Source organism: Meles meles, chromosome 8 (assembly GCF_922984935.1).
Source record: "Meles meles chromosome 8, mMelMel3.1 paternal haplotype, whole genome shotgun sequence".
Taxonomy (NCBI): Eukaryota; Metazoa; Chordata; class Mammalia; order Carnivora; family Mustelidae; genus Meles; species Meles meles.
Genome location: NC_060073.1, coordinates 106,251,954 through 106,264,248, shown reverse-complemented (window position 1 = coordinate 106,264,248; position 12,295 = coordinate 106,251,954). Strand labels below are relative to the sequence as shown.

The following is a 12,295-nucleotide window of genomic DNA, read 5'->3' as shown; positions in this document are numbered from 1 at the left end:
GGTGCCATGTATCATGTTAATTGCTCTAAGCCCTTGTTTCATTTAATCCTTTCTGATGAGTAAAAAGTATTCTAATCGTAAACTTATCGAGAAGGACATTGGGGCTTGCAGAGATCACGGTCCAAGACTTCAAAGCTATCAAGTGGCAGAGCTGGGATTTGAACCCAGACCTGTCTGGTTCTGAAGTCCACGCTCTTCGTCATGGAGTTTAGCCGGCCTATTTAGTGAGCGTTCAGTGAAGATCTACTGAATTATCATTGCGAGCCATAGGGGCCAATGGTACAGATACTCAAGAGAAACCAACCACAAATGTCCACTTTGACACTTGGATGCTTTTTATGATGTGTGTCCCTTTGATGTTTATACTCCTTCCTTCTATCTGGCTACATACAGTAGGGATTAGGGCCCGTGTGCCTTCTGAGAGTTCACAAAAGGATGAGGTCTGACAGGTGGCACCATATCGGGTCAGCATTTCCTTGAGTGTGCATCCACGCAAGCCTTGACATTGGCTCTGAGACCTTGGAATGGCAGTTCCTGTGGCCAGGTCTGCAGGTGGGTGAGGGGAGCGTTGGTGGTGGTGAGTGTTTGAGACGGATTAAGGGATGGCCAGGAATGGCGTGTCCCCAGCCATCTGATGGGTGAAGCACGCGCCGGGGTCCTGAAGGTTCTTCCCTACCTTCCTGTGCCCTTTCCACTGACGTCAGAGTGGGAAGATGGGAGAAGGCTGAGGGAATGAAGGAGGAAAGGGCAGAGCTGCACCGGGGAGCGGGGAGGACGTGGCAAGGGGAGCAGCTGGGGGTCGGTAACCTAGAGCAACAGGCCTGCGTAAACACGTCAGGAGGTGGAATGGAAGAAGTTCCCAAAGCAAATCGGGAGCCTCTGTGCCCCATCCCAGTGCCCACTCCCACCCCCGTCCCACTGTCTCGGGAGCCTCTTCTGGCGGCTGGCTGCTGTGTAGCTGAGGGCGGTGGCCGCAGGGGAGAAGCTGTGTGAGGAGGTGTGGAGAGACGCCGTGTCCCCGGCAGTGGGAGGGAGGTGCGGCGAGCCGGAAAATATGACCCGAGGTGTCTGTGAGACGGAGCAGATGTGAGAAAGACGTGTGTGCGTGTGTGCCTTGCTGTGGGAGGAAGCAAAGGAGAGTGACAAGGTGGCTGAAAATAGGACGAGGGCGAGGGGAGGAAGGAACGAGGTCCAGAGTGTGCCCACAGGTGATGGGAGTGGTAAGAAACTCCTCGGGAAGAGAGAGCCCGGCGTTGACGTCGCCTTGTGTGTGTGTGTGTGTGTGTGTGTGCGCGTGCGTGTGATTCTGTGTGGCACATGCTCACAAGGCTGCCCTGAATTTACAAAATGGGCTTCCTCTGAGCATCTCGGGGTGTCGCTCAGCTGCCTGGGCCGAGCGGCGGGGACAGCGCAGGAAAAATGCGGGGCCTGAGAAGTGACGTGATTTGCCCCGGGTCCCTCCAGGACGTCAGGGACAGCGTGCTGTGAACAGAGGCTCCTCACACAGCCCATCTCCTGACCGCCGGGTCCCCCGTCCCCCCCGTCCCCCCCCCCATCCCACACACCGGGGGCCACAAAGCCACAGCCACGCTTGTGTGGCAGAATCCCCTGGCTTCGAGAAGAAAGAGCAAAGAACAAACACGAAGATAAAAAAGACTAAAGGTTTGGGCTCATCCCTGATGCTGACGGGGGCGGTAGGGATCGGATTCCAGGGACGGTTCCGCGAGGTGCCCGCTATCCCTCTCACCTCACGCAGGCGGAATTAGCGAAGTTCTCCCTGACTGAGGGATGTAGATTGATTGCCTGGTTTTATTAAGGACAAAGTGCTTTTTGATAGTGTGAGGGAAGCGGCTCCCCAGGGCGGGGATTCCGGCGCCCGGAGCTCCCCGTGCATCGATCGCTGGGGCTTCCCTGTCTGGTGCGGAGCTGAACACGGGCTTTGGCAAGCGATAAAGAAGCTCGGATTCTTCCAGGAGGGACCCCACACCGGGCACTGCCCTCGGCAGTCATTCCCACACTGACCCTGCAGGGACTGCCGGTACCAATAACCAAACTGGTAAGCCTTTGATGGCTGACTGGATGCCAGTATCCCACGGACTGCTTTCCACATAGTATCGCACTCACTCCTGCCGCAGAACATAACGGGGATGGTTCTCTACCAGGGACATGAGGTTTGTATGGCGAGGTCAAGCAATCTCATCAAGGTCACAATTACAACATGGAGCCTAGATTCGCACTTGGCTTTGGTCGGGTGCTAAAACAGGCTCTCAACACTGCCCCGCATGGCCCGTGGTCCGTTTCCTGACACAGGGGCAGATGGACACTGTTCCTCTGACACCATTCCCTGCGGGCCCATTATATGGACCCCAAGACTCTAAAGGGATAGTGTTATTTGGTAGGAAGATCTGCATGGGATTCAACAGATTCCGGGATATTCTGGGCTTCTGAGGCCGTGAGGCCAGCTCTGTGTCTGGAGATTTAGAAGTCACAGATTGAGCACTGAGTGATGAGTCTCGGTGCTCTTTTGACTTTCCCCAGATATCTTCCCCTTCCCGTGATCAGTTCCTGTGTTCCTCAAGCAGTTTGGTGGGGAAGGTGGGCTGTAAACGAACCTCTAGCACAGGGAAGATGCTGGAGCCTAGACAGATGAGGTGACTGGGCCAAGGTCACAGGGGGTCTGAGTCCCCGACCTGAGTGTCCCGAGCGCACCTCTGGCCAGGAACCCTCCCTGCTTCCCACTCTCAGATGGAACAGTGGCTGCTGGGCAAGTGTGGAGACGGGCCCCAGCCTGTGGTCGGGGGCGAGGAGCGCTGCGCGCGGGTAGGACTCACTCTTGACGGTGAGGAACATGGACTTGCTGATGTCGGTGCCCACGCCGTTGCTGGCCTGGCAGAGGTAGTAGCCCATGTCCTCTTCCAGGACGTGGCGGATCAGCAGCGAGCTGTTGGCCAGGATCTGGGTGCGGCCGGTGAGGGGGACCGGGTGGTACTGCTGTGGGCTCCCACTCCCTGGAAGGAGGCAGCGGTTAGGGGCTGGGGCCCAGGCTAGCACACCAGTTGGGTCGGGTTGGAGTGCCCCAAGGGACGCCCTGACATCCTTCTCTTGCTGACCTAGGGCTATCTTGTAGCACTCCCGAAGTGCTCCTCTGGGTGACTGGAAGGCCTCACAGAGGTCTGGCTTTGCCCCAGCTCTCAGGTAAGGAGGTGGAGTTGGGGACCTCCGCTCAAAACCCGCCTTGGCACTGAGTCTCAGGGCTGAACGTGGAGACGAAGAGTTGTCTCAGGCCACTTGGCCACAGGCAAAGGGAAGATGGAACCCTAAAATGGCAGCTGCCTGGTCTTGGACGGCCAGGTCTGGGAAAGAAGCCAGCCATCTTCCAAGGGGGGCTTTGTGGTCTCCTCCCCATCCCCACAGTGTCAGTCATGGGCATGGCCTATGACAAGAGGTGGGCAGGGGACTTGGTCAGATACCAAATGTATCCTTGGGATGATGTTAGGCTCCAAGAAGGACGGCAGCCCCAGAATAGTTTGGTGAGGAGCAGGGGCCTAGGAGGTTCCAGGACCCCAAGCAGGGAGGGGAGGGCTGGGGAAAGCAGACATACACTGAGTTCTAGGCTGGATGGAGGAGGGGAGAGGTCAATCTGTGGGGACTAGAGGAAATCTGGAGTCGGCATTCTAGCTGTCCCCAGTCTGCCGATCCCTGAGGGCGGCGGAGGACAACGTCCAGAGCGAATACAGCCTGGGATCCCCTGAAAGCTTAGCACCCAGGACTCCTACCTAGGGCTCCCACCCAGGGGTAGGAGTTATGTGTGGGAAAACGGGCCCAAGCCCCATCATCTTCCTTCTCCCCACTCCCTGACCGTGCTCGGAAATGCTGGCTGGCCAGGGGCTCACCCTTGGCATGCTTCCACATGACCTTGGGCGGGGGGTAGCCATCCACTGAGCAGTTGAGCACGCCAGCTTTGCCGTAGATGCCGTCCTGGTTGTTGGGCTGGACCACAAATCGCGGGGGCACTGTGGGAAGAGGGACCGTTAGGGAGAAACCAGTCATCTGTCTCTAACACTCTTCTGTGGTCTCTAACCTTCTCATCTGTGCCAGCCCTGCCTGCACCATGATCAAGTTCAGAAGAGGCAGCTCTGAAACTCAGGATGCTGCCGGTTCTTGCTGAGGACTGGGAGTCCCGCGTCCCAGTTCTCACCCTGCCAGTGGCTAACTGAACAGGGCTCTTTCCCTCTCAGGGCCTCTGGGTCTGGGCCTGGAAAGCAAGAGATTTGAACTTCTTGATCTTAGTTAAGGCCCCCGCTGAAGCCAGCGTTCCCTCAGCCTGTGATTTCAACCCCAAATCCAGAGACACTGTTGGCAGCCGATGGAGCTGGGCCCTCACTCCCCGGCCGCAGCCTCTCTGCTCACCACGCACGATGAGCTGGCGCTCCCGGCTCACGGTGGCCGCCGCGTTGCTGGCGATGCACGTGTAGTTGCCGTTGTGCTTGAGGGAGACGCTGGAGATCTGCAGGGAGCTCATGAATTCCTTGCTCTCGATGGTCACGCCCGAGCCTGAGATGATCACCTGTCCGTCCTTCCTCCAGGTGATGCGGATGGGCATGTCCCCCGAGGACACCACGCAGGGGATATAGAGCAGCTGGCCGATGGAGGCAGGTGGGAACTCAAAGGGCTGGATTAGAGGGGGCACTGGGAAGGCAAAGGGGGGGTGCTGCAGTCAGGCCCCCCGTGTGCCCCAGCCTGGCCAGCAGCGCCTGCCTCACTGCTTCACCTCCCGGCCCCTCCTGCCCCTGGGGCCGTAAGTAGAATTCCCCAGGGTGCCAGTGCCTTGTCCTGTACCTGCAGAATCTCTCAGGGCTGCCCCTGGCCGTTTGCTCTCATCCCCTTGCCGGCCCCAGGGTGGGCCCACTGTCTCTGTGTAGGGCGTTGGTTGGCCTGCATTACTTCTGACCCTCAGACTTGTCCCTGCGATGACGCATGTGTTTCTGGATTCCCATCTGCCTGCGGACACTGCTTGGTTTTCGCCCTCACTCCCCTGCTGCTCCTCAATGGCCCTGGGCCACCTTCTCATCCCAAAGATATGTCAGCTCTCTGGGACCTGCGATCGACAGGGGTGCTGTGCCCCAGACGTCGGATGTGGGGAACTGTGTGAAGTGTGAAGGTGGGCACTGAGACTGTCCCCAGCTCCTGCCCCACAGCTGCGCCTCCGAAAGCCAGGATGCTGTCTGCTGGCCTCCTCCAGCAGAGGTCCCATCTCCTGCCCCAGCCCTGCCCATGCTGGTCACGTGCTAGCACACTGAATCCTCCCCCAATAACATGACGTCTCCACTTCACAGATGAGAACATTGAGGCTCAGAATGGAGAAGTCACTTGCCCTCAGTCATCTAGATCCTAAGAGGTGACAGAGGGAATTGAGACCTGGTGTCCCTGTTCTCAGGGTCCACGCTCTCTCCCTGTGCTGCCCAGTGCCTCTCCGAGAAAGCCCAGACATGTCCCGTCCAACGACTCTTCCGTCTCAGCCCCCCTCCTGTGGCAGGGAGGAGCAGAGGGAGCCCTGTCCTTCGTGAGACAACCAGTGTGCCACTCGTCTGGCTGAGCAGGATCTGCACAGCCTCCCTCCCCGCCCAGAGATCCAGCCCACCCCACGGCCCACATCCTCGCCCCTGGGGGGGCTGTCTGGAGCCTGAGCCTCTGTGAGAGGGCTCCTCCTTTTTCAGTTCTGGCTAGGGCATCAGCCATTATCTTCATGATAACTCAATTAGGCCACAGCGACTTCCCCAGCAAGTGGGGGGAGAAGAGAGAGAAGGAGACAGACAATTAGCTTAACAAGGATGAGCACCCAGTAGATGAGATCTCCTTTCTGCAGTCAAATAATTAAATTACAAGGCTGTCCACAGTCCTCTGGCCTTCTCCCAGGCTCCAGCACCCCGCCCCCTGGGAAGCCTGCTGCTTTCCACCCTAGGCCTACCCACAGTGACCACCAGCAGGGCCGAGCCCTGGGGGGAGAGGATGGTGGCCTCCTAGGCATGCCCAAGGCCCTCCCTGCACCCAAGGCCCTCCCTGCACCCCAAGGATTTCAGGCTCAGCAGGGAGCTTCCTAGCACAGTGGTGGGGGTTGGGGCATAGAATCACCCTTGGCAGCCCTTTGGCTCCCTTGGGAAGTTTTTTTTTTTTAAATACTTTTTATTTATTAATTTGACAGAGATCACAAGTAGGCAGAGAGGCAGGCAAAGAGATAGGAGGAAGCAGGCTCCCTGCTGAGCAGAGAACCGATGTGGGGCCCTATTCCAGGACCCTGGGATCATGACCCAAGCCGAAGGCAGAGGCTTTAAACCACTGAACCACCCAGGCGCCCCACCCTTGGAAAGTTCTTGATCAAGAGCCTAGGTCTAGAGGAAGTGACATTTAGGAGGGACGGGATGAGAGCCACACCCTTCAGCAGGGTGTTTAACTGACCTTCCCAGTGTCCTCTGCCACCGTACTCCATCCTGCGACAGGGGCTCCATCAGTGTGCCGTGACCACCCGCCGCTCCAAGTCTTAGCCCGTGCCTTGGCGAACACAGCTGGACCCTTATCCCTCTTATTCCCGCATGTGTGCTCCCCCCAGGGCCCAGATCTAGGTCCACTGGGGCTCTGGTCATTGTCTGGATCTCCCCATCCCAATCTCTGGCTGCCTATTGCCTGGGTTAGGGTTTGCCCCAGTATTCTGGGTGGTTTGCTGAGTCTTGGGAATCTCCAAATGAGATTTCTCCAGAAATCTGGAAAGCTCCTGACCCTGGTAATGGCCCCATGCTGACTGCTGAGATTTCCCAGAGGTCCCTCGGTTGGGCTCTGCCGTTTCCCTCCCTGGGGCTTGTTTGGGTGCCTAGATCAGACCAAGGCTTCTGGCCTCCTTGGTTGTTTTGAGAGAACTGTTGCAAAGACCCAGATCTGCCTCTGGTTTGTTTCTCTAGGCCGAACAGAACCAGGCCTGGCCCAGTTCTCCTTCCCACAGAGACCGGAAGCTGGAGCCCACAGGCCTCTGGGGAAACGCCTCCTTGTCTTCTCAGAGCCTCTGCAGTACTACGTCTTCTGTGAGGCCTGCCCTCGTCCCACCGCACCTGTGCCCACCTTCAGCATGGCACCTGTCACAGGGCGGGAGGGTGGCGGTTTGCACTCCTGCCTTCTGTGGGGGGTCTGGGAGCTCCTCTAGGGCAGTAACTAAGACTGACTTCCCTGGCCAGTAGCAAGAGTCCAGTAAATGCCTGGTAGGTGAGTGAATGAATGAATGAATGAATGAATGAATGAATGAACGAACACAGGCTCAGATATGATTTCCTGGGTTGATCTTAGAAGTTGAACTGTCAGGCAGGCCAGGGTAGAGAGAGCACAGGAAGGGGGCCCATCCAGAAGAGGGGGGGTTTCTATGCTGTACCTCAAGATGCTGTTCCTCAAGACCAAGGGAGCTTATCCCTTGGTCCTTCCTGGGGGTCAGGCCCTTGCCCCCATGGCCCCAGAAGGAGCTCCTAGGCACACTTGAACGTGAACAAGGGGAGACTCAAGACAGTGATGGGGTGCAGAGGAGGATGTGTGAGCAAAGCTAGTTCTGGGAGGTTCTACCAAGGAGGAGAGGGCCGAGGGGCTGTCAAGGCTGAAGGACCAGCCCCGGGGATGGGGGGTCTCGAGCTGTATTTCCTCTGTGAACAGAGCAAGCGGCGAGCAAAAGACTGAAATCAGGCAGGGAGACTTAGCTCATGCAAGGGGAAGACTGTCTCTCTCAGTAAGAAGGGATTTGGATAATGGAACAAGTTACTAAGGCAGGTTAATTCATTAATTAACTAATTCATCTAATATTTATGAAATGCCTAGTCTGTGAAGGCATTATCATGCTCCGTGTGGGCTGGAGAAAGTAGAAACATGCTTAAAATACAGATAGAACCCCCAGGAGCTCATCATCTGCTAGGGAAGGCAAGATATTTCCCTCAATGATTATTGGACAGGCACCACCTGAGTAGACAGATGCTGAACTCAGAGCCGTGAGATGTCTCACTCATGTGGCTGGGTGACCGTGGCCTCACAGAGGAGGTGGCATTTGGGCAGAGAGCTAAAGGACACAATGTACATGGAGGGGGGAGGCTGAGCCATGATGTAGAGGCCAACCACCAGAAGGGGTGGTCACTCACTTCTGGCCTTCGGGGATAACGTGGATGGCTACTGCGACCCCCCACCCCCCAGAGACAGAAGCCGACCAGTATCCATCAGGGGGCTAGACATTCCCCTGGGCTGGCCAGTGCTCTCAGGAGCACAATTGTCCTGTGGGAGGCTGACGACCAGACAACACACCAGAGATCCAGGGCAGGCTCCTGGCCCCCTCTACCCTTTGTCCTTGCTGCAGGCCGACGAGGCAAGGAGGTGTCCCCTTAGGAACCCTTTGGTGAGAGTGTTAGGGGCCAGAGCTGCTCATGGAATTTCTTGACTCCAGGCTTCTGCTCAGATACTTCCATAACTGCAGGTACAGCAGGAGGGAGAAGAAAGTCCAGGGGTCCTGGTTCCTTCACAGGCTCCCTGACTAGCGGAGGAGCCCCATGAGCCAGATGCTCTGAGAAACAGGGTGTGAGGGCTCTGGGACGGGTGCATGGGCAGCGGCCCCGATGTAGGGCTGCTTTCCGACCTGTGAGTCAGGGTTGTCTTCCCCAACGCTCAGAGGTAGACGTGAGCTAACTGAACGTGTGTGTGTCCATTTCTGCCTCTGGGAGAGCAATCCTCAGCAGTGGGGCGGGGGGGGGGGGGGTTGTCCCAGTTCTGACTACCTCTATCGCAGTGATGAGCGGGGACCTCCGAGGGTCGACTGCACAAAGCCCACCCGCCCCCCCGGTCCCTGAGTCCCAGCATTTCTCCAACCCCCAGCCTGAATGTGAGGGGGCATGAATGCCAGGTGACCCACGGTCCTGTCTCCAGAAGCCCTGCTCTGGCCACAGTCATCTTTGGGGACAGGGTAACTCCACGCTGAGGGAGGTGGGGTCAGAGCAAGGTGCTACCGTGGTGAAGAGGCCAGAGGACGGAGTGGCTGGGGATGTACAGTGGTTGCAGCTGTCCAGGAGGTGCCTGGCCACCATAAAGCCTTTATGGCCCCCTGCTTGGGAGCGTTGCACAGACAACGGTGTGCCGACGGCCAGTCCAGACCATAAACACTTTACGGTGTCGCTCATTGTCTGTCTTTGAGACTGAGTCTTCTTATTTACTGCGCCTGCTTAGCGGAGAGAGGGCACTGGGGGGAGTCAGAGTGTTTGCCCATGCAGCACGGAGGTGGGGAGACAGCCGTGCCCAGGAGCTAGGTTCCGGCCTCTGCCTTCCGTGCAAGTGAGCGGAGGCAGGCCACCTCCTGTCAACCACCCTGCCTCCGCCCTGAGCCTCCGTTTCCTCATCTGAAAAACCGAGGAGTTGGACCAATTAATCTCTAAAGCCCCTACTATTTTAGGAATTATAATAATAACTTTTTTTTTTTTTTTTTTTTTTTTTACACAACCCTCTCTTCTCAGGAAGACCTCCCTTGGCCACCCTATTTAAAATCACAAAACCACTCCCAACTCTTCTTGGCATTCTCATCCCAGCTCCTTCTTTGACCTGGGGTTTCTTTTATATATTTTATGCATTATCCATTTGCCCCCCAGAATGATAGCTTCCAGGGACAGGGATTTTTGTCTGTCGTGAGTGTGGCTGCATTTGTTGGTATTGAGGGTACATTGAGGGTACGCAGTAAATTCCCTGAATCCGTAGACGCTGCCTCCACACCATCGTCCCCACCGCCACCACAGTCATCCTCTTGAGCCCTGTCTGTCCACTGAAGTGGCTGCTTGCTCCTGTGCGCCAGGGCCCCTCTGCTGGGGAATAAGGCTCCTGGCAGGAGCTTTCCTGGTGCCCCCCCCCTCCCAGGGACAACCGGGCTCTCTGCTCCTGCGGAACCCGTTGTATCCCCTCCCTGTGGGTTCCAAACCTCCACCTCTGGGGATAGCAGGCATTTGGCCCAGCGACGGGCTTTTCCCTAAGCCCCAACCTAGGATCACAGAAACGCCCAACCCACTCGCTGGGGTGGAAGGGGCCCTCCTCCAAAGGCTCTGGGCGCATGGCAGGCACGGGTTTGGGCTGCCAGGGAAGACGGAGTGTGGGCACTGGGGAAGGAGCGGGTGTGTGTGTCCTTTTCCGTTTGTGCTCCACAGGGGCCTGGCAACACCACCCACCCCTGGCCTTGCAGAGCATGGGCAGCAAGCCCTTCTTGTCCTTGTTTTGGCTCCAGAGGTCCATCCATAGAGACTCGGATGTGGGGATGGAGATGTTCTCTTGCTGAGCTGAAGCCAAGGAGCCCCAGTCGCAGCCTGCCTTCTTAGTTAATTAAACATTCAGCCCGCGTGCCCAGAGATGCTTTTCTGCTACATTATTTTTCAGCTACGGGGGGCCCTAAAGACATTGAATCTAGGTTGGATCTATGTGCCCGCCTCTTAGCATCCTGCCAGGGATGTCTCTAGATGCCCGGAGAGGAGCGCTTGCCTTCCCGACAGCCCTGCCCTCCCCTGCCAGTTGGCGTCACACGCCCCAAAGCCCAAGGGGCCCACAAAGCATGCCCACCCTCTCCCGGCAGCCCTCCCACCTTGCTGGGCCACACCAGCTCACCTGGGCAATATTTCATCTGGTGCCACTCGAAGCCACCTTTTGTGTCTCAGGAATGGTGTCTTACAGGAGGGTAGGGACAGAGCCAATGTTCGTGCACACAAGACTGCCGGCATGCGCGCGTACACGCGCGCGCGTGTGTGTGTGCGCAACAGCGGACAGGTTAGTGTGTGTATATTTGTTGCACGGACATGCGTATCATAAGAACCAATGAGTATAGGTACACATCCGCACACACAAAGGGCTCTGCACATGTGTGTGCATGTGTGTCGGGTGTGTTCTGCTCTTAGCTCAGTGTTTGAAAAATTCATCAGAAGACCAGCAGTCCCAGAAGGAATGGGGTCAGCAGTGGTTTTTCCAGCTCCTTGGAGCAGCGTGGGTTTCTGCTGCTTCCTGCCCGCAAGCCCACGGCCCCCCAGAGAGATGCGGGGTGGGAGGGACTTCTAACCCATCCTCCGTGTCCACTGCCCTGTCCCACATCCACCTTGCCTTTTGCTGTACCCTGGCTCTCTGCTCCGGTCCCCTGAGTGGGACCATGTCCCAGCCAGGTGATGGGAGTGGGCTCAGCGCTGCCCCTGGACCCAGCCTGCCTCACCCAGAGTCAGGGCCCTGCTGCACGCCCGGGGCACCTCCTCCACCCTCCTCCTTGAGCAGCTCTTGGAACAGCACATCAGCTAATCAAGCAGCATGCTCATAATCAGCTCTGATGGGTTCTTCTCCAAAAGTGCATTCTAATGAGGTGGGGAGAGGGAGTCGGGGAGAGGGAGGATGGCGGACCTGAGCTTTCCGAGTGGAAGGGGCAGGGGGTCCCAGAGCCCCGCACACAAATGCCACTTCTCGGTCTGGAGAGAAAACAAGGGACCGCCGTCCTTCTAGGGCTGGATCTTCAGACCCTGAGGGCAGGGAAGAGGGAACGTGTGCACACGTGCCCCATACCCTGTACACACGCATGGTGTTTGATGAACGCTGGGCTTTGTGCTGGGTGCGGGAGCCATGCGTGCCTGGTGCATGGGCTCTGCCCTCTAGATCTCTCCCTCTCTCTCTCTCTTACACACACACACACACACACACACACACACTCCCCCTTTCCTCTTGTCGCTCAGCACAATCACAACAGGCCCAGAGAGTCGCTGAGACGGAATGCATCAGATTCAATTCATTAGGACTGATCGCTCCCTGAATGGGGCTGAATAATTGATGAGCAGGAGCGGCTTTCTGGATGTTCTGCGTACTCCGAGGCTCGCCGGAGCCCTGTTATTTATTTATTTTTTTTAAGCCAACAAACCCGGCCAAATGCTCACTGATGCGGGCGGGCAGAAGGGAGTGGAGCAAAGGTTAGATGTTTTAATATGTGATGTTTACAATGTAAACTCTCGGTCCACTGCTTGTAAGGGAAATGGATACGGGCAGCCCTTGATGCTGGGAGGGGGTAGGCAGGCTCTGCTATCTTCCAGCACCAGCAAGGGGGGAGGTGGCCTGGGGCTTGTGAGCCTCCTGCCCAGGGCTCTGGGCAGGACAGAGGTGGGACAGGCCTCAGCTAAGGAGGGGGCCAGGGTGCCCCTCAGCCTAACTAGGGGGTAGCGGCGAGAGGCAGGGAGGCTGATGCTCTAGGGTCTCATGTCACCTGCTCTGGCTTGAAATGGCCACGGCC

At 57.3% G+C, this 12,295-nt stretch overlaps 1 protein-coding gene across 2 annotated transcripts in view; it reads right to left on the bottom strand.

Moving 5' to 3' along the window:
• The window catches only part of DSCAML1 (DS cell adhesion molecule like 1), a 341,244-nt gene that overhangs the window by 77,117 nt on the left and 251,832 nt on the right, over positions 1–12,295 (bottom strand). For both annotated transcript variants that reach the window (XM_046017937.1, XM_046017938.1), the window contains exons 9-11: positions 4,411–4,689; positions 3,894–4,013; positions 2,832–3,008 (exon numbers count right to left, since the gene is read on the bottom strand). In XM_046017937.1, coding sequence (XP_045873893.1) covers positions 2,832–3,008; positions 3,894–4,013; positions 4,411–4,689 — 576 coding nt within the window. The remainder of the gene's footprint in view (positions 1–2,831; positions 3,009–3,893; positions 4,014–4,410; positions 4,690–12,295) is intronic.